The 23,722-nt window shown below is 37.2% G+C and overlaps 1 protein-coding gene across 1 annotated transcript; it reads right to left on the reverse strand.

Moving 5' to 3' along the window:
• Positions 1-1,958: 1,958 nt before the first annotated feature.
• Positions 1,959-23,408, reverse strand: LOC124138040 (carbohydrate sulfotransferase 15-like). Its single transcript, XM_046504549.2, has 7 exons — positions 23,117-23,408; positions 7,685-7,889; positions 6,637-6,750; positions 5,670-5,826; positions 4,833-4,983; positions 2,670-2,811; positions 1,959-2,284 (listed from the first exon to the last, which is right to left on the reverse strand). Exons 1-7 carry the CDS (start codon positions 23,405-23,407, stop codon positions 2,112-2,114), a joined length of 1,233 nt encoding a protein of 410 aa, XP_046360505.2. The 5' UTR covers position 23,408; the 3' UTR covers positions 1,959-2,111.
• Positions 23,409-23,722: the final 314 nt, after the last annotated feature.

The raw sequence follows: 23,722 nt of genomic DNA on the forward strand, positions 1-23,722 counted from the left end.
TTACGCATTGTAATCGCAAAAGGGTAAGTACGTCCTGCCCTATCAGTTTGTATAAAAAGTAAGTGTTTGTTGTTCAGTGTCGCACAGCAATACTCCTGCCATTCGACTGCTGCCTGTAAACAATCGAATATTGAATATGAATGCATCTGAATATGAACCAATTGATTCGCTGAATCTATTATTTCCACATGGTGCCACGAACCAGCCTTTGTACCATCAACATTAGTTTGTTGACCCAATATCGGTAAACTTGGCAAATAAATTCACCTGTTGCTATTGTTTATGGGCAACATAACTACTGTGTGTGTGTGTGTGTTATCAACGCGTTAGCTTAACATTTTTTATTTACAACGAACTTAATTAAGTTGTATTTTTTAAATAATTTTATAAGCATAACTTTCATATTTATAAACCATAGGATCAGACCTTTCAAATGGTGTATAACATGTAGAAGCAAAGATAGTTTACAAGCAGTTTTTTTCTTTGATAAATGTTGGCTTATTCTATCACACAAAAATCTCTGGGAACTCGGTGTCCCAGCAGTAAACACTTCTGGTTGACTGGTGTTGAAAGAGTTAATATAGTAACAACATATCACATGATTGCGGGGTTCAACACATACATATATGTTCTGATTTGTTTTAGATATTTGACATTTTGATCTTGATTAAAACTTTGACCGTGGTCTTAAATTCTCTCAAAATGTCTTTCCTCTCACTGCAGACATCCTCGGCTAAGAGTGCGCTAAAACAAAGAAGTTCAAAACGTCAAATGATTGTTCCAAATCATGGTTGAATAGTTTTGAGTCTGATTTCCCAACTGTATGGCTATTTTCAGCCATTCTTGTTCAAAATGTAATTCCCTTTGAACTATGGGTGGTCTGTACGTAAAACATCTCATTCCTCTGTTATTGTATCATCAACTCGTTTCTTCCCCACGCAAGTCAAACTTGTCACGACAAATCATGCACTATATCATCAAGGGTATGGAGCCATAGACAGGAAGAAATGAGTCGATGGTACACTGGAGTTTTGTGAATGCCTTGACATACATTCGAGAATATCCCATGAATGATTCGAGGTATCCTGGATAGATTTTGGAATCAGATTTGGTATGTTGTCTTATGACTGACGTGTCCAGCAGTCGTGTCAGTGAGTGATAGCGCACCTAGGAGAAGGGTGGATAAGACGACATGACGTCATTAACAGGTGACGAACTTTTATTGCCATTTGTTGAAACGGCCACTTACGCATCTGCTCAGCCACCGTCTGTAACCGGACCAATGGAATCACAGTAAGCCCATCGTGCGAGGGCACGGCCCATCTCGCCTAAGAGGGCAACCTGTGTTGTGTGTGTGTGTGTGTGTGTGTGTGACGTACCCACAGGCTATAAACCACATGATGACCTGTGTATATGTTGCTTGTAAGAGTGTAGTTTTGTTATTAACCCATATGACTAAGTATTATTGTAACACTCCTACCCAAATTTGGGCTAGATCTCGCTAATTTGTATCTTACTTTTACATATTGTTCCGTGGGCTAGTGGTAGAGCGTCTGCCTGATGAGTGGAAGGTCGGGGGATCGATCCCGGCCACGTCGTTACAAAATACGTTAAGAGATGGCACTTGCTGTTACCCTGCCTGGCGCTCAGTATTAAGGGGCTAAGACAAGGACTGGCCTTATGATGTGTCTTAGCGGGTTATTCCTGTAAACTGCGGGATGGTATCTCTGTGGGCTGGCACTATAGAATCGTCATTAGTCTTGACTCCTACAAGCAGCCACACTCACACACGTGCATGCAGGTCGCTATATAAGTGCAATAATCTTGAACGCGACGTTAAACACCATTGCACCTCACCGCCTCATATTGTAAGTGTTATGTCAAACAAATCACAACCATTTGAGGGAAATCGTTTTTATTCCAATTCCAAAAGCAATTACCCGTTATCATCCCATATTTGAAATGTAGATCTATCGAATTTATTAGTTGTGAGTCAAACACATTTGATGACACAAAAGTGAGATGAGCATAACCCTAATGGCATAGAACACCTACAAGCAAAAGTAGTGAATTTAGAATGAATGGTATCACTATCCATGCATCAAGGACATTTAAGTATAAGTAGGGTACCTATGGTTCAATAGTTTGGCAAGCTGGATGTTGTAAGGTCTGTAGAAGTCGTCTAACAGTTGACGTGTCTCATTCCTCGCTTGAAAACGTGTTTCTCCTTTATTGTCTTTTCCCCTCTTCTGCATTTGTTGAAATTCCGATCTAGACACAAGACCTGACAAAATAAATGACGTTTATTCAGTGAACAATGTAGATGCCTATGGCAAACTTCAATTTAATACTTGTTGAATGACAAACAACCGAAAACCTGGGATTTGCAAACTTTATAAAGACGATAATGTAACCTAACGAAACGATAATGTTTTCTTCGCAATATCAGTCTATTATTCAATTATTATAAAACAGACAATAATATTCAGATTTGCATGGATCTATTCCCGCACGATAAGATTACTAGCAGTTATTTCCACAAGTGACAAATCGATTTTCAGCGAAATTGGAGTGTACGACCAAAGCCAAATCTCACGAAAGTAACATAGTTGTTTGATATTTTGTTTCATGTCTGATTTTAAAAAAAAATACATGAGAATAAATCTTACTTAAGTCCAGAAACTCAAATATTTTTGAGAAAGATATATAAGGATCATCACGGATGTCTTCCAGTCTTGCGATCAAAATCTGTTCTTGAGGGAAAACTTTCATCCAGTCACTGATGACCACATGGTACAGACCAGTCCAAACCTGACATAAATGTCCAAAGGTAGGAAAACAGTATTGATAATGTACATTTAACATAGAAAAAATTGCGACATTGCCAAAATCTAATTTCAGCCAAAGCATAAGAGTGAGTGAGTGAGTTCGGTAATATTTCAGCCATAAAGTGAACAAGTTATACAATATTTAAAAAAAAACTGTTGACGAAGGACAGCATAATAATAAGTAGCAATATATCACAATCTGACCTAAAATTAGTTGTAGAACATTAAAAATATCTGATTATTGGGGTACGACACAATATAAAAATGGGGCTATAGATCACCAGCAACAAGGTTAAAATCACCACACAAGGGACCAGGGGTTCTTATGGTACCTCTGCTACCTGCGTGGTTCCCCAGCAGGATTTACACTTCCCTAAGTTACTGGTTATTGTTGAATGTTTGGCCATAGAATAAAAAGTGAACAAATATTCTGCAGTTAAACTGGAGGTAGATATAAATATACTTTGAAAGAAGTGGTCTTACAAACCCTCTAAGGGTGACAAAGCATAATAACTACAGGTATATACACATGATGCTATACATTGGAGTGAGTGAGTGAGTTGGGTTTAACGCCGCTTTTAACAGTATTCCAGTTATATCGCGGCGTGTAAGCTTAATGTGGGAGGAAAGCCCGAAGTGATGCAGGTCTCAGACGTTTACCACTTCGGTGAAATCTACGAGCACGGGTATTGTGCGGACAAACCTAGAAACATAATCGGGGCGAACCAGGATTCGAACCCACAATCATAGGTTTTCTGCGTGCCCAACAGACGCAACTCTGCACAGCGAATCGCGGCGACTTAGACGACTGGGCCATCCGTGCCCCAGCTATATACATTGGAAGAAATCTTAATAGAAAAGTAAAGTGCTTGTTCACTGAAGATGCAAATCTAATGTGGCACATTCTCGGTGCATAAACAAGAACCTAAGGATGATATATCGGTTTTAAGTCCACACGGGTCATATAAGGTAAATTAAATATAAAACCTTTCAAAACCCTCCTGAATCGCCAACTGTATGCCAACAGTGTTTGCTCTGATTTGCGAAACAAAAGGTGCCATTTTCAGCAGGCGCTATATGCCATTACATATAAAGACAACTACCCATTTCAAACATTCCATTATCTACTCGAATATCTGAAGAAACATAGTTCATAAGGGAAAACGGCAAAATAGTGATGACAATTAAAGGAATGGATCGCTCAACGTCAGTGATAGCACCATGTGTTCGCACATGCTAGGCATGTTCTGCCAGTTTACTGACCTTGACATTTCAATTTCAATCAATCCCATGCCTGATGGGTGATATCTCTTGCAAACAGATCATACAAAACACAGGGGCTAGTTCAGTACAGACAGAACCAGAAGTTCCATACGAATGAACATGTATCTGACCTTGACATTGAAGGTCACTCAAAGTCATACCATTGCGATACCTAAGGGGGTTATGTACCAAATTACATTTTACTTGTCGAGTCTTAAAGTGTTTTTGAGTGTGTGACCTTGAAAGTGACTTTCAATATAAGATGCAAATAGTTTAGGCACTACTACTACTAATATCACTGATTGTTATCATTTGTCTCACATATGGGACATACCATTTGAAAGGGTGGGAAGTAACCTGATTACATATTTTGGTCTTTTATTTCGTATCTTACAATAATCCTAGTTACAGTTTTCATAATGATTAAAGTGATATTCCAAGTCAAGCACCAGGTATGGTATGAAAACAGAACAAGGGTAAGTTATCTATATGTGAAAGAAGTGAATGAGTTAGGGAGTGAGTGAGCTACAATTTAACGTCGCATCGGCATTATTAAGGCCATAAAGCGACGAGACCAAGTTCGTATATTCAAAAGTAGGTCATAGATGCAAGGTAATATTTAGAAAAAAAAAATTCAAACATATTTGGGCATGACAATATTATTCCAAGTTGATATATACATATGTATACATGAATACAGAGTTACATTTAAATATATTGAAGGAAGAAATTAAACATTACTTGAATTCTCTTTTCGTATAAACAAGTCCTCACAGACGAAATTGATAAACACTCTTCAAACGCTCTTATCTCATTAACCACTTCTTTGTGGAAGCTCTCTGCCGTCACATGTGGATACTCGAGGGTCATATAGTTATACGCAGATATCATCCTGAAATGAGAGATGAAACATAAATTTTGGTGTATTTGATCGTTAGTACTCGCACATGCAATGTGTGTTTGTTGTGAAATGTCGTTGCAAGAAATGTCCAGCTTTTAATTATTATCATGGCGGCCAGTAGACAAATGAACAAACAAACCAGTGAAGCATAATGTGTGCTATGTCCCATGCTGTTGTGTATGATCAACACAATCAACGTCGCCACAGTCTGACCATTCTTCTCTTACGGCAGTAATAAGTTACTTGGAACCACTTTTTTTATCCGACCCGTGAAGATTCCGGGATGGAATAGGTCTTCAGCAACCCATGCTCGACGTAAAAGGTGACTATGCTTGTCGTAAAAGGCGACTAACAGGATCGGGTGGTCAGGCTCGCTGACTTGGTTGATGCATGTCATTGATCCCAATTGCGTGGATCGATGCTCATGATATTAATCACTAGATTGTCTGGTCCAAACTCGATTATTTACAGACCGCCCGCCGTCCTATAGCTGGAATATTGCTGAGTGCGGCATTAAACAACAAACCAACCAACCAACCAACCACTTTTATTCCACAATCTCCGGAGTTGAGTATCTCAGACAGAGAATGAGAGTGAGATTGAGAACGGTTGGAATTTTATGACTTTAAAGTAGGGAAAGTATTTCAGATAAAGTGTAGCAAAGGCATCAAACTGACCTGTCTGTTGGGTTTCTGATCATAATGATGATTTTAGTTGAGGGGTAAAGATGATATAAATAGTGTGGATTGAGGACCCGAGGCTCTGTACAGTTATAGTTACCGGGCATGTAACGCCACTTCTCGTTACCATTGATTGTCGTTGGCGAACCATCACCTTGTGGCAAAGAAAAATGTACCTTTAATTGGGAGCATTTACACATTCCTATGAATGACACGTTTGCCAAAATAATGTCGGATGAAGTACATTCGTCTTGTCATATACTGTGAAAAGATACCGGCTATAGCTCGCATGTCTATGGATAAAGCGTCAACACAGATCACCATCTATTTATTATACCTGCTGTGGATTTTGATATTAAGAGTGAATAAGTGGCTTGACGCTGCTTTTAACATTATTCCAGATATATCGCGGCGTGTCAGCGTAATGTGGGAGGAAAGCCTGAAGTGATGCAGGTCACAGACAAGATAAAGAACAACATTATGGAAAACAAGTTCTGGTTTAAGCAAAAAGCGACGTTTCGATGTAGTTTCTTACTCCCTTATCAAGCTCACCAATATCTAGAACGACTAGAAACGTAACTGTGATTCGATCCACAATCATAGGTTCCTGGGGTGCCCAAGGGACGCAACGCCTAAAACAACTTGGCAACCCATGCCCCTGATATTAGGAAGGCAGCTTAATTATAATACAATCCTAATTATAGTTTTGTATACAATACTGTATGCCATCCTTTGTCAGAGTAAAGCCTAATGCGACAGATACCTATCCTTTTTGGGATATGGATATGGTGCTGACAAACTATTGTCCATTACCAATTCCGGGATTCCTACCACCAACAGCAACAAGTGTTTTACACAACATAATGTGATGCCTGAGGTCACTGGGCCAGCTGTGCTCAAAATGTATATAATAATGAAGAAGCAGTATATCTGTACAATCTGATTCCACAGTGAAGCATCCTACCTGTAATGACGTGGTGGAATGTCTGGCCTGAAGGTGAATCTGTGAGCACACGACTTTCTATTTCTTTGGCAGCTGTGGAAAATCTGTCCGCAAACCTTCGGATATTTGAACTTTCTAAACAGTAAGACTACAATTTAGGAGTGAAATAATCATAATTCCATATACATATTCTTGTTGCTATTGTTACGAGGTTAACTCAGAAATCAGGACGCACTAGCTAAATTGTGAAATCAGTAAATGACCACACACGTTTAATGCATAATCAATAACTGTATAATAATCAATTTTACGTTTACAAAAAGGCAATACAATGGATCAAATTTATGGGTGCGGCAATAGGTAACAGACCCTATAATCAATGTAAGATTTGTCTTAAAAATGCTTTCCCAGAATGCAGAATAGTGTTGGAAGCAGGCAGGAATTCGGCTTTGACCAAATAGGTATCTAATCCGCACTTGGCAACAAGATCGCAAAAAGGGTTCTATTCATACACTTCTAGAACTAGAAGTCTGCTAAGTTCATGCACACCACAACTGCCGATAATTCTAATTCTCGAGACAGCATATCTGGCTTGGGAAATAACATGTCCAGTGCAGTACAATTTGTATCAGAAAGTAATACTGATCGAGCTTGCATACCATATGCAGTGCGACTCATTGATGTATACAGAGAATATTGCACGAGTTGCCGTCAGATTCCATTTATATTACAACGAGTGGTCTTGGAAACGTATCTAATAGCGTGCTGTGCAGCATATATAATCGACAGCCTTCGATAATAAAACAATTCTCCACTAAGTCCAATATTTGATTCCAACTATGTCATTAGCATGAGCTAATGAATCCTATCAAAACGTGATTATACCAGGTGTTCGAAAACATTGGCGACACCCGATACAAACACATGCAAAGCCTGTGTGTCCATTCCCTCGGTATTGGGAACTAATTACATAGATGTATTGTATTGTATTGTATTGTATATGAAAATATTTTTCTTCATAAACCAAGCCAAAAAAGCAATGATATCATTAAATAAAAGCACAATCTACCTTTGAACCTTTTCGCAGCAATCCAATGGGTTTCCTTTCCCTTCGGTGCGACGGTCTCGGGATGACTAACAATGGTGCTGAAGGTGAGGGTCGTTCCGCATTTGTGAAAACCAACGAGGTGAAAGTACGGAATGCATCGTAAGGCACGTGTAGTGTCTTCAAACCAACATGGGTTCTTATAGTTTGAGAGGAAGGCGGGTTTCTTCTGCAACATGGCAGAGACAAATAACATTAGTCGGGCCAAATCATTCGGCCACCAACCGTGTAGGCGAGTGTGAAGGCACAACTCAATAATGTATGAGGGATTTGACTTTTATCCACATACAGCGAAGACAGTGTTGTTTAGGCCGCAATGTCCTTTACAATTGTTAGCCAATAATGCACGTATTAGTTTTGGTGATTGGGCGATTAAGATTATTATTGCCTGTGCAACCTATAGACACAATGCAATTCAGAGATAATTATGAAACGTGTGATGTGAATACCTCCCGGTGGTACGTTGTCACATACGCGAGAATACATATTAATAGTTTGTTGTCAATTCTGATAGAACACATTGTTGGGGAAGGATACGCTTACCTATCACCTAGTATCATTTAATTTACTATATGATGTTGATTCACTGACACATGCTTATGATATGGTGGGAATTATACAACTGATTCCTTTTGGTAGAAATGTTTTATGAATATTAACTGACGGAGTTTTTTTGTAGACGAAAAAATGTAATGCAAATTATAGAGCAATATTATCGTTCTCAGTATATGAGGATCATGACAATTCAATGTCTAAGTATAATATATTCATATGTCAGTTTATGAACCGAGTAAGTTGGTATTTATACATGAAGTTGCAGCGTCAAGACATCAGCCATAAAGTTATATTTTCATTACAAAGCTGGCACAGTAATACAGCAATGTATATAACTACAGCCGCAACCCGCTATCGCGAAATAACCGATATCTCTTCTGTCCCGACCGCCTCAACATATAATTACGAATTAATTTTTCTCGAATTCGAGATAAAAATACAAAGCGAATCTTGATGTGACTGACTGTCCATGTCTCGCTATCTCGAATGTTCGGTATTCTCGAAGTTCCAACACGGTTCCCCAAGGTTCCAACACGGTTCCAACACCGGTCCCGACTCCACCCTGAACCGAATATTTCTTCTCCAGTTTGCAGATGATATTGTGGTTGCTTCTGATACGATATTATTCGAAAATGAAATAGATGTTGTTCATTTATCAGCCTGTTAACGATTCCAAGGAGCTAAAACGTAATGAGAATCTAAGCTAAAATATTTAAAAAAGATCATTTAAGAGATTTATTCAAATACGGCTTTGGTTATACCACAGGAGTCCGTATCTAAAATCGCCCTTCGGGCTCGCGTGTGGAGATGGTCATGACACTGCAAACACGAAAACGTCGTTTTTTTCCGTATATGGTCATTGGACGGAAAAACGACTAAAAATTCATTAAAATTGATTAATTGGTCAGCGTCTAGAAAGTGTCCAGAAAAGGGTCGAGTTTTTCAAGCGTAAAATGGACGGAAAAACGATGCTTTTTGCTCCGCCTTGTACAACTGTTAACGGCCAATCAGATGGCGCTGGTCCCCCGACGCACGTGATGTCCAAGGCTTCCTTTCGGAAGCTTTAGGTTTCGTATTTATGGCATGCCTTGCTCTAGTATCTGTCGCGCGCAGTGCAGCGAGATTTGCTGATAAGCTAGTTTTAGGATATGTTACATGTTAATGGAATTCAGACACGCGCCAAGAAGTCAAACCAAACAATGTTACTAAGTTTATTGTGGTAACGGCTATGTACAGTTACCCCTATCGGATAATGGGTTGTGTTTCATTTGGTTATAACAATAACTAATTTTTTAATGTGAAGTTTACAAGATTTACGACTTGGACGCGAGATCGGTCACATGACGTTCTTCACGTGACTGTATTCTTGAAAAGGCGTAAACACTGACTACTTCCACATTCCTGGGGAAAACCCTTGGAATTCCCTGGTACGAATTCATACAGAAGCGTGGTTGCAAGCCCATTTAAGGATACCCTCGCTACAACCACTCCAAGAGAGAAAAACACGAAAAAAAATCCAAACTGTCGCAGTGACAATTTACAGAAATCTATGAATTTACCTTAGTATCTATTTGACACATCTTCACAATCACCTTTCAATGATCGGCCAATTGATCAGTGATGCCAAAGGCTTGAAATAGCCACAGGTTAATTAACAACTTCGAAAATATCTCCCGTCACGTTTATCGTGTCGGCCATTTTGACGTATTGTACTTGATGTAAATGTATTACGACGCTCTGTCATTGTAATTGACTTACTGAGGTAATTCTGTAAAAGATCTTCTTATCTAATGAGGATATTGTTTGGAATATATTTCTTGTAAACATACTAAAACATATGTTCCTCGCTTTGGGGGGAACTATTTTATTCCGGGGTGGCCCATTAAATCTAGTAGTAAGTCAAGGCACCATGCGTGATCTGTTATTTTATGTGTTTAAATTACGATTTGGGGGAGTTAATAAAATACGCTGACGCAAGTATATTCTATTCAAATCAATTGGATAATTGAATATGCTTTCTTTTACATATTACATAACATCACTGCGCAAAATATTAACAGTTGCAGTAACACACTACGGTAATCGCATTAAACATCATTTTCAACTGTACAGTATTTCAGTATTTCAGTTATATCATGGTGTATCAGACTGATGTGGGATAAAAATCCGATATTTCATATACAACAGACCGCCGTCATATATCACTGGAATACTGCTGAGAGCGGCGTTAAAACAAATTGTTTTCATAATGGAGCGCTGCAGTCATTTAAAATAGAACCGTATACATATGTACATGTAGTACCAACTCACTCTATTTGTTTCGAATATTCAGCAGAAAATATATTATTAACCAGGTCTTTGGGAAAAGATATCAGATTTTTATAAGCAGCCACATAGGGATGATAAAGGACCCCTCGCTGATTAGGTTCTTGTTTACTTAAGAGCAGAGTTGGCCATGTTAGATGATATAACCAAAATCCGGGAGCTCCGGCTGGGGGCAAGCTGGTCTTGTTAGTGTATGGTATGAGCTGTGACGTTGACCCAAGAGAATAATGTAAAACATGAGACCAACTCAAGTCTATAATGATTGGGAAAGTCTAGATTTCCACAGCTCTAGCCTGAAATTAAGAATTGTTCTATGCTTCATTTTAATTGTGTAGACATGGATGGACCAACCAGGAAAGAAATTGATGGAATATTAATATCACATGTTACCACTGATCCAGTTAAATTCATCACACAATAATAAATTAGTATTTGACATTACGGCATTTGATTATTAGGGCATGATCATGTACATGTTCACTGTAGTAATGTACACACCAGTCAACTTGATTATAATTTTTATCAAAGTGTAGCGCGGCATCAACGATTACTTTATGATATCCTCACTTGTCATCGATGTATTGACATCGAACAATGGACGGCAATTCGAAATTCTTATGGATAGCTTCAATAGGGACAGCGCCGGTGTCAGTACAATTTTCCTAGTTAAAATAAGTATCTACAAAATATAATCTGAAGCAGACAAGAACAATATTTTTTTATTAATGCTTACTTTCATGGATAGAATTAACGCAATCTAGGCTTGCCAAATCGTTCTAGACTTGAGCTGGATTCCTTTTAAATCTATTCTGTATGGTCTGGGAGACGAACGGGCGTCAGTATCGCATTGAGAACTGGGACAGCCTTAATGAGTGTAATCGGATATGTTGTGGAGTTTCGGTTTTGGGCTGTTTGCTGAATATATAGAATTGCGAGTTATGTATACTCTGTATTTCGTCATGGTAGCATATATATTTTCTATGTTGCTTTTTGAATTATCCACGAATAATGAGAACTACAATGTAAACCTCTCTCTGGAGATATGCAATAATACTACTGAAGGGCATATCTGAAAAATGGGACTTCTCGACAAATATTTCTTTCTTAAATACTACCCGTTACAGGCATTCTGATCATTATATCATACTTTGTACAGTTTAAAAGTCAAATAATGGCAAATTGTATATCTTTCTACATTTTGAATTAATTATATTTTCTGAAATAAAACCTTAGCATCAGATAGTGATATACACGAATATGATCTATACTATTATAAATGAATTATCAATTTCGTATTATGAATTAGATAAACAGAAATATGATAGTAAAACAAATTATTTTAATCTATTCTTGTGAATAGGTAACGAGAGATCTAGGCAACGCACTAACGTAGCCATTTATGAAAAATGAAATATTAAAAGTTTAGGGGTTTGAACATGCACATTGAATGACAGGGAAGAAAGCAACGCAATAATTAAATTATGAATCAAATTATGTTATATATATAACAGAATATTTAGAAAATATAAGTTTAATTTCTCATTGTTGGAAGGTGTTTATAATTATATAGATTTTGTTTGATTGTTTGTTGTTTGACGCCGCACTCAGCAATATACCAGCTATATGACGGTGGTTCGTAAATAATCCAGTCTGGACCAAACAATTTAGTCATTATCATCAAGAGCACCGATCTACGCATTTGGGATACGATGACATGCATCAACCAAGTCAGCGAGCCAAGTCGCCTTCGTACAAGCATGGGTTGTTGAATGCCTATTCTAACCCGGATCTTCACGGGTATTTTTTTAAATAATAAGGTGCAATGAAGTTCTGTATATGTCCATAATAAGTGTGTATAAGTAGATGGATAATATGTCCATACACGCCAAGTAAATGGTATATGCATTAATTTAAATGCAAATGATTCAATGATGAGTTCTTTCACAAGTCCATATTTCAAGGCATGTATTTGATATTCATAATAACTCCACAAAAGCTACACAATGGCAACAAAACGGTACCAGCATCACAGATACCAATAATACATGAGATACATATAATTACTTTAAAGTTAAAACATGTATCTAAATAGAAAATTAGAAGGATACACTTCCGACATTTTTCGTATTTTGTTTTCGTTTGGAGAGAGAAGTTGTGATTGGTATCTGATGGGTGCAAACAGGTGTTCCCTTCCGCCCAGGCCTTGCGGCAATGCTATAGCCCAAAATGAAACAAGTCTTGTTCAACAGGTTCAGACTCAAATTTCTATCCCACTTGGGCTCTTTTTAAATTTAAATATAATTTCTCGTGTCGATATGTGTCAGAAGAAATGAAATATTACAGCACTGGTGAATAGGTTATATGCGCATGTCAGCGTCGATCCTATAATATCCTTTTATGCAAAATACATATATACTGATGAATTAAGGTAGTAATACTACGCAAATATATGTCCAGATGCATACATCAGTATCATCTCGTGATCTTAATTCGTGCTTTGAGCCCTTTTTCTGCCGGAGATTCTGGGGTGTTACATCACACCAGAAAGCCAGGTCCAAATTCAAGTCATAATTTCATGGTCCGTCTTGTATGTTGGAAACCAATATCGCAATATGGCTAAATATTGCTGAACGTGGTATTAACCCGATTACTCACATAATTATTCCATTTTCTACAGTCATCTACGAACACTATCTTTAAGGAGGTATATCTGTATCATCCAAATGTCCATACATATATGTCCACATTTATATGTATAAAGCAAGTCGTCCTGCACTCTTCCTTAAAAGATAAATGTTAAGCATTTCCTCTGTATGGATTTATATAATGTAATATCGTTTGAATGTAATGCTGATGCAGTAAACGTACCACAGACCTAATGCTAGAATAACATCTCATTTCTGAAATGAACATATTTTGCAGAAAAAAACAACAGTTGTTTAAACAATACTTATAAAACATAAGAACAAGGAGCCAAGAGCCAAATATTGGGATGTGTTGGACAGATTTGTTTCGGGGTCTTATGACAGACAAACCTGATGCCTTTAAGTATAAAGATAAGTAAGTATAGATGTTGTACATATTCAAATATGTTCGTGATTAACCCAACCTTGAAAAATATTGAAAGACGAGTGGTAACTATTTATGCCATTACTTCAAATTAGAATGAGAGCACATCGGGAAAGCATGGTACTTTAATAAACGTATCTTGTTAACCCAATATTCTTTTTTAAGTAAGAGCAGCATGTACGTGTATATCGAGAGTATAGGTTTGGTGCGTGACTTATCACACAGTACTTTCAGAAAGTGTGCATATGCTGTTTATCGGCAATAAATAACATCAGACGATTCATACGGGTAAATACGATATACTTCAGAACTAGTATAGATTATTTAAGGTTAGGGGGAAATGTATGTAATTAACAGAACTTTGGCCGGGTTTGAAGGATTTGGGTCCTGGCTTGGGCTTTGTGTTGGACGTGTAGACGGCATTTCCAGGTTTGACGTATCAATGACAAAAATGATGTCAGAGGCACTTCTCTGCCTTTTCGGGTGAACAATTGGCTTGCCTTTGGATGTGTTTGTGGCGGGTGCCACTAGTGGATCGGAATGAGCTCGCGTTTTTGCGAGCATCCAATGTCATCATTTATTATGATGAATCATGAAACATGCTCCTGATGTTGTCGCAATGGTGCATTTGGCGCTACTTTTGGCAAGGGTTTCTCATGATAATGGAAATGCTTATGTCGCTTTTGTTGACCGATAAACATGAAAAGGTATAATGTTAGTGTATATGGTATATGGTCATATAATTGAGAAACAAATGACGAGTGGGAGTTGTTTATTGTACGATAAAGAACGACCGAGACTCGTTTATTTCTATATGAGATATCAACATTACGTACAGCCTCTTTTAGGGTGTTAAATTAGGAAAAAATACACGCTTTACAATATTTACCCGTACTTAAATAATGATGATTCCTTGAATAGAATCCGACAGCGGCCATGCTAGATAAATCCATTTTAGGATTTGAGTTTGGTCCCGCATATTCTCACAATTTTCTCGTCAATCATCTGTACCTTTTCTCCCAATACCGATTGTCATATCACTCTCACTTTCGGATTCCCCAGCAACATTTATTGGGAACAACTCACTAGACACATACCTCTCAAAAATAAGGTCACATTTACAAATTTTACTTTTCAAGTTGCGAGTGCATGTTCAAATCTCAATAAATGACGTCATGATAGAACAATGTTTTATCGTGAAATAAATATCGCTTCCTTCTTTGTTCTTTGTGATTTATCGCGTAGCTATCTTATATCATCAAATGCCAATTTCTAATTGCTTTATCATGACGTATCCGTGTCATGTAGCAATAACATACACAAATATCGTTGACTTCGACGTTGAATAGTGTCATGAAATACAATTATCCTCTTGTGTGCAATATTTCTGGTTGATAAATCTAACATATTCTTACTTTAAGAATAGCGACTATACATTATTATATATCCCTTATCAGGTCTCTGTAACATTTGCAAAATGATACAAATATAAAAATACAACTGAACCTTAATGTAATGTTTTAATATCCTTACGTTGCTGAGTGCAGCATTTAACAACAAACAAACAAAACATAATATCTTTAAGAATTATGTTAACAATTCCGATGCTAAAAATAATCTCACAATCTCCATAACTCTTTCTCTCTATCAAAACATAATAACTTTTTTTAATAATCTGAAGGAATAATAATGGCAATATTATCATAATTATTATCAGTATTTATGTTACTTATCCTCAAGTGAAGTAGTCCTCCACACTATACATTTAGTGAAGAAGCCCATGAACATATGAACTATGTAACATACATTCATGGAAATTAGATGAACAGTTGAAGTTAGCAAATGATATTATTCGGTCGAACGTCTATCAGCCATCTATTCTATTCATGAAGAACATTTCACGTGGGACCAACAGAGGGAATTATGACTATCGACTTGCTAATTATTTTTTATATTCATGCCAGCTCAAACGATCTATTGGCTTGATTTATTGTTATGGTATCCACAAAATAAGTAGGATCCGATTTTTTCCGTTTTTGTTGAAATAAAACTGAATAATATTTGCTGTTTACATATCAAAGTTTGCCAAATTGTTACAAAATGTTTGCCCACAGCAAGGCTACGTATCCCCAACATATTGTGCTAGGCCCAGTATCACTGGACTGAGGGAGGGCGGTATTCCTCCTTGTGGGTCACCTGCTTGGCAATATGGGACGGGAAAACTGCAGGGGCCGTGGTGAGGGCAGTTAAGTTGATGGTACAGACAGATAAGAGAGATCATTTTACAAATGTGAAACCTCAGTCCACAAAGGAAGAGGCGAAAGCTGAAACTTGGTGAGGTTTACAGAACAAAGGCAGTTATTTCTAGTTTATTACTGACTCTCGAAGATACATTTAATAAAACAATTAATGCGCGCGCGTGCGTGCGTGCGTGCGTGCGTGCGTGCGTGTGTGTGTGAGGTAGAAGAAGAATTGTACACCATAAAAGTGGCTACGTATGTAGTTGGGGTAGATATGTTAAATGCCCGGCCAGTATGACCTTTGAGTCACTACAGTTTCAGTCATTAAAATGCGTAAAACAGTATTTGAGTGAAAGAAAACACTATAAGTGAGTGAAACAAAAGACCTCAGTACAGGCACACCCAGTCCCCGAACCCTAAGTCTTCATGTACCAATACTCATACCTGCCACATCCTCAACCACTTAACTTACTCACACAATCATCTGACAACATGTTCGCCAACCCTCGTATCACAACGCATGCACGCATGCACGCAAGCACGCACGCACGCACACACACACACACACACACACACACACACACACACACACACACACACACATATTTAAAATATCGTAAATATTTTACAACATGTACATATTATATATCAGCAAACAGAGATTATTATAACGCAATAGATTTCATCCGTCAAAACATCACAGAAAGAGGGGCAGCCTGGAATTTTACAATGGCATCTGAATGCACTAAGACGTTCAACTGGTCAGGAGGTGAGAGTTGCGGAAGATTACGGTAAACTTCAGTTACAGATCTCCATTACGAATATCTAAAGTATGAATAAAGATCACAGCTTGCTATGACGTGTACTTCATGCCTGCAGAATTAGCAATGTCCTTAGCTCTAAATTGTATGTCTAAATGCTTATGTAGACAAAGACCCAAATGTATATAGGCATGACCATGTTATAGTCTACGCAAATATCACCACATTTAAAAACAAAGCTAGATTGAGTCTTTGAAGGGCATTAAGAACTGATATACACAAGGAAAAATATTTATGGATGTCAACGGAGGAACACTGCGTTTCGGAATATATACTTTCTCCTTCATCAGGTGCATATTATTAAATGCTATGAGGCAGAGAACATATATTTGTACCTGTAAGAACAACAAAAGCAAAAAGATAGCAAAGAAGGGAACGCAACAAGGGAAGCCAACAGATAACTGGCATGGCGCTGATTACCCCGCCTCCCGTTTGCCCATTGTCCATTTCCCATTACCAATCATTCATAAGTTAAGTTTTGGCTTTAATTTGTCCATTGATAATCAACCATCAACGTCTATTATCTCCATCCTAAAAATATGTAGTTTACTGAGAAAGTGGTATCCAAATATAATGTGTGTTACTGTTGACCACTTTCTTAAAGGCATTGTTGGTTCAAAGCTTTCGGTCATAGAAGCCGTGCCATTTTTCTCTTGTCAGAGGAGTACACAAAGTATACGTCATCTGGACTAACATTTTTGGTTCAGTGGCTGGGTTAGATCGCCAAATTTGTGTTCTGGCGATTGGGTGCCTCACTCACAGTGTGGGTTCAAATCCCGGACGGGACTCAACCCAAGAAAGTACGAGAATCTGTACTTTACTCAGAAAGTGTTATCCCAATTATAACATTTGTTGTCAAGAAAACACAATAAATGTATATTCGGCTTTGGATGGGTAATGATATCACAGATATCTACGGATATTGATGATGACTTGGATGAGCTTCGTAACGCACGTCTTCTCAAGTCAGGGATTGGTAAATCCAAATATGTGTGTGCGCGTGCGTGCGTGCGTAAATGTGGGCCTGTTGGATGTTACATAAAACATTCATCTTGAGCGGGATGGTAGTTCGAGTTGGATTAGCATGTTAACTATATGATCTTCTTTAGGCAGAGAATGCCGCGCATGAATGTATTGATGAAATTCCTAGGTACATGGGGCCTTTTCGTCCCCAGGAATACCCACAGTGGAGACTTCAATGAGGATAGGGTGTACACAATGTGCTACCTGGTAGATTGTGTGTCATCAGACCGGACAACGTTGGTCTTTGACTGATTGTGGCGTAAAACACACTTATTCATTTACTTATATCGGAAACTGAATGTTCATCTTAATTGTTATTGTTGAACATGTAATATATTTTTAAAGAAATAAAAAAGTGACATAATAACTACAACTTTATGTGAGCGCGAGTAGCTTTTTTGGAATGAGATGAATAAGTCTCATAAAGTTGTAAGCTTCTTCACAACCGTGTAACTATGAACTGACTTTATTGGGTAATCAAAAAAGAGATAGGACCTAAAATAGCCAAATTTCATACGATTTCACTTGTCCACCATCTTGGATGCAAGGCGAAAACATTTCAGCGCGTTTGAAGCCACTGAGAATGCCCCCTGCAGAGTTGGACGAACATTCTGCAGTGGCGCGGATGAGTTGACCAGAGGCTATCAGCAGTATTTCCTGTCCAGGTTATTTAGGTCAGTTGTGTGTGTGTGTGTGTACATTCAACAACTCCCCTTTTAAGTCCATTTTCCTGACTAATAAGTAAATACAAGAACAATCGGCCGGAATACAATGTATAGTTCTTGTCCACTTCCATATGACTATATAGCATACAATAAGCTATCGGGTCCCGTTTAGATCGGTTTGGGTGGCAGCATAGATAGCCATAGAATAGTTTCATCTTGGAATCTTACATATCACTGGGGATCCTCTTCAATTTAAATGGAGTTACTCGTTACGAATCCGAACCTTCACGTGACTGTGTTTATGAACCATTGTCAAATAGTGGTGACATTAAATCTAGGAAACAATACGCGAAATCGCGCATGCACAGAACGAAAAATTTGGTCAAGGCATTAAGTAATCCGCATGCGCAGAACGATTGATTTCAGTACTTCCGCTAAGCGCTTCGAGTGCAGCGTCAAACGCGGGCCTGTAATCTAACACGCGGGGACTGACCAATGAAATCTGAGAAGTAGAAATACCGGTAGACGCTGTTGCTTGATTGACAATGTCAATCAAGAAAGGGAGGAGCTTAACGCTATCGTTCTCTCCCAGTAAATTCCGATGTCAAATAACGACGTTATTTGGACGGAAAAACGATGGTTTGAAAACGTCCAAATAACGTCGTTTTTCCGTCGAATGACCATATACGGAAAAAAACGACGTTTTCGTGTTTGCAGTGTGAATATGCATGAGGGCGTCTATTTTTAGATACGGACTCCTGTGGTTATACATGGATAGCAGCGGTGATGGCTAGAGAAACATCTTCATAGTTCAAGTCAAGCAACGACTTATTGACACTGATATACAACATTCTACCATGACATTGATGAATGCTTGATTCTGATTGGTTAAAAAGAGGTTTCCTTTTTGCTACGGAAACCCCTTTCAAATATATTAAGCCTTTTCACACAAAAAACCGTGCGTATGAATACATAGATAGCCTACATATCGATTCATTGAAAATGGCTGCCGATCGATCACCCCCATATAAACTGTACAACATATCTCTATTTCCTCTAATACACGCTTGGTCTCTAATACCAGCCGAGTCAAGGGCTCTCGCGAAATTAATAGACGGCGTAGTGTCAAATTGAAGAAATACGGTAGTTTGATATCGGACGTTTGGGGCGTTCTAGGCCGCAACCCTGACTGCTTCGATAATGACATTATAAGATTTAACGAAGGCATATCTTTTGCATACAAATGAAATGTTTATGAAACTGTTAGAGAAATGTTCTATGGTGACCAGAATCGGAACAATTTTTTCTCATTGAAACAACCGACAATGAAAGTAAAATAAAACATTATAAAATTTGTTTGAAAAAGCTTTATTCATGACAAAATGTTGTTTACAAACCCTTTTCTGATCGATATTCGTTGCCATCTCCGTCAACCTCCGCCGTTAGAATTTGTCAGGAGGGGATTTGAAAGTCCATCAGAAAAACACGAAAACAATTTCCCAACCGAAGCGACAGCTTATCAATTGTTACATATACTACCTGTGACCACTTTTCGGAATGTTCTAAGATTGCGGACCCGTGCACCTGTGTTATTACGCGTTGCAAGAGAGCTCCGTTTTCAAAGCGCTATTGCCGTCATGGTAGAATCGAGATAAACTTACAGTGTTTTGAAATTTGATACCTCTGTAGAATAGATACCTCTTATTATAATTTTGAACCGAGCGCTTTAGCGGTGTCCATGGTGTACAATAGTGTACAACAAGTTGGTAGAGATTATAACATCTATCTTTGGACTAAGTTTGGAGTGTTATTTGTAAACTTCTTTTGAAAAACTATGTGTTTTGAACACTTATTTTGAACTACTCACGACTATGGTGTTTTTAATCATGAAGTTAAATAATAATTGTTATAGAGGATTAACCACTGTGTTCGGTTGTTACCGAAAAATCTACACACGAGTGATTAATCTGTCACGATTAGAACGAGGCTTTGCCTAACAACCGAAAACAGTGGTTAATCCTTCTTCTCCGATAACAATACGCCATAAAAAGTCGAGCTCGTAGTTGAAGATTTCCCGTGTTCAGTAACCACTCGGGATTCCCCCCAGCCTCGTTTTCGAATATGCTCAGTGAGACAACTGCACCATAAACAGGTAAAAAGGATCTAGCGAAGACAACCCACACGAGTTTTCCCGTGACAGGCAAGCCACACATGCATGTTCGCATTCATGTTATGTTTTTTGTTAACTATTAAAAGCTGATGGGAGTAACGTTTTGAGAATTTGTAATGTGATTTGATATTTGTTAATGGTTTTGGATGACTCGGCCCATAACTTTATTTACATTCGTCTCGCCGTGACTATCATTCTCAGTGCGCAACACTAAATATGCCCACATGTTTAGTGTATGTAAATAAGTTATTCGTTTATTTGTCCGCTAGAAACAAATGTTATAAACCCAATTAAGAGGAAATTAAATATTCTTTTAAATATTGTGAAAACGAAAAACAAGGGCCAAAGGAACTGTCAGCAGGATTAATCAGGCAAAACTCTATAAATACCAACTCAGGCAACTGATCAGCTGATTACTGCTAGGTATATCTTCTCAAATCCATCAATGGATTGTAATATTTTATAACGAATGTTCCTCTTTAAAACTAATTTTACAGTGAATAATTTACTATGTTAAATGATGATTATTTCATGTCATCTTTTTTGTTTTTGTTTTGTTGCTGAACATGGTGAACACATTTGTTTTTTCTTTTGAACATAATATTTAACATCATAACACCAAAAATATAATTAAATGAGTTATCACATTTCCCCATATTTGTTAATGATAAGAAACAATGTGAATTTGACAAGCACAATACTTTATTGTGTGTGAAACATAAACACATAGGATATATGTAAACAATAAATTATTACTTCAATAGTTATACAAACATTTGCAGTTTAATACCCTTGTAATGTTACATTGTTATTTTATTGCAACAGTTATCTCCAAACTAAATTCTTTTCTTATTTCATCAGATTAGAAATTAAGACTTACTGATAATAGGTAATTTAAAATTAACATGTACTTTTTCTTCTTTTTATCTTCATGAAAACAAGACTCATAATAAACATATATATTAGTGACCTGTTCATATATGATTTTTTTGTATAAAGTATTAAAATTAAAATTAGACATTGCTCATGTTAAGAAATGAGATTTATGGTAAAATGTTATAAGTCAACCTCTTGTTGGTCATTTCTTCATCACCCATAAATTTGAGATTTTCTTTACTTACCATGTTCTGAAAATTAACACATTACACATTAGAATAATTTAAGGTCTCTGATTAAAATAGCAGCACAGCTTTCCACTCTCAGGCAGCCAAATAGATTATGTGAAAAAAAGTCACTGTAAACCTTGTAATGGGAGAATAATACATAAAAAATACATTTCTTATTTGTTATATGCCCAGTGAATCATCCCAAGAAATGCTGAATAATTATCAGTAAAATTAAGTTAGATATGCATATTGGGGCTCTTTATCTGCTATGATAATATAACAATTGCATTATTAAAGAAGTGTTTTTTCAGTAAACATGGAAAATAATAAATCTTTGGTTTAAACAATAAACTTATGACAAACATAATTCTACATGTCTTTAATACTCTGTATTTTCTGTTAATTCTGAAAGTAATTAACTGTGATTATATTTTAAGATGCATAAATGTTAGAGTTGTTGAAAAAAATCCCTATTAAGGTTGATTGGTGCCCACCATCTTTCTCTTAATGATTTTGTCTGCTCCCTAATAGAAATCAAAATAGTTAAGAAAAATTATAAATACATATATTACTTTCTTGAGTTTACATAGATTTAAGTATGACTTAATACATTCAAGTTTAAACGTGGTAATGTTGTTTTTTTAATAATGAGTTTCTTTAAAAGCGTTGTTGCCGTCATGGTAGAAAATATAATAAAGAGGTATCTATTCTACATTGGGACTACATCAAATTTCAAAACACAGTAGGTTTATCTCCTAAATGGAAAACACCTCTTTAAACAAACGCAAAATTGGCATTACACAGCTTATAAATATCTAAATACTGTTGAAACCGATGTCATTTGAGCACATCCTAGTAAATGTGCATGTATATAGGCAAGTGTTATCGCAGTTTATAAGATAGCTACGCGATCGCAAAGAACAATGAAGAACGAAGTGTTGTTTTATTTAAGAAATTAACGACTCGTGCTCATTGTTTATCATACAATAAATACTGCATGAGGCGCAGCCCTGAGTTGTTTATTATCCCTGTAATGTTGTTTTACCTGTAGTGTTTTATTGTCCGATAAAGAACGAGCACGTTTATTTCTTATATCAAATATTCGTTTATCTACGTTGTCCAGCTACATCTATGGGGAACAACTCACTTGACACTTCCCTCTAAAAAATAACGTTGTCCAATTCACGACGTCATCAAGTCGCGAGCGCATGTTCTAATCACTAGAAATGACGTCATGATAGAACAATGTTCTATCGTGAAATATCGTTCTTCATTGTTCCTTGCCATGTATCGCGTAGCTGACTTATATTTCACGATAAAAGATTGTGTGTTATTGCATGCCGTGTGGGAATATGTCTTTTTGACTAAATAAAACTATCAATCATATCTGTTAAATAGTGATTGTGGAACATTGATACTTACAACTCGTAATAAATCATGAATTTCGTATTTCTTCCTTGTCATTTCGTCAAGTGGTGGAGAAATACTATCCCATGAACAGGACTGATTGATGTGCATGGTTACATCATCACGTGCATCTGTCACTATACCACTTCCCTTTTCTTCGTGGGCATCTTTAGGGTAGGATTCTTGGCCATAATTACTTGGAATAGTCTTTGTATTTGGTTTGTAAACGTCGCTGTAATTGATGACATTTATCTTTGAAGGTTTACTATCGCGACGGGAAAGTGTTGTCATTGTTATCCAGCCCATATACAACACATTTGACAAAGAGAGTAATGCAGCAAGGTAGAAGAATGTTCTTCTTACCTGGAAAGTAATACAGGATGGATATGATTGTGTAAGTGACATTCATCGTGATTTTGATCGAAACAAAAACATAAGTCAACTGAACATGAATATATAGGATACACAGGAATATCGGACGATAATAAAGATAGTATTCGTTTGCTTCATCTATGTGTAATGAAATAGTGTAAAATGATATTGATAATATCCATAATGAGTATAAAACAATACACTATGTTAAAATAGAAGACCGTACCTTCTTCAACATGATGCGGCCGT

Source organism: Haliotis rufescens, unplaced genomic scaffold (assembly GCF_023055435.1).
Source record: "Haliotis rufescens isolate VD_foot unplaced genomic scaffold, xgHalRufe1.0.p SCAF_17, whole genome shotgun sequence".
Taxonomy (NCBI): domain Eukaryota; kingdom Metazoa; phylum Mollusca; class Gastropoda; order Lepetellida; family Haliotidae; genus Haliotis; species Haliotis rufescens.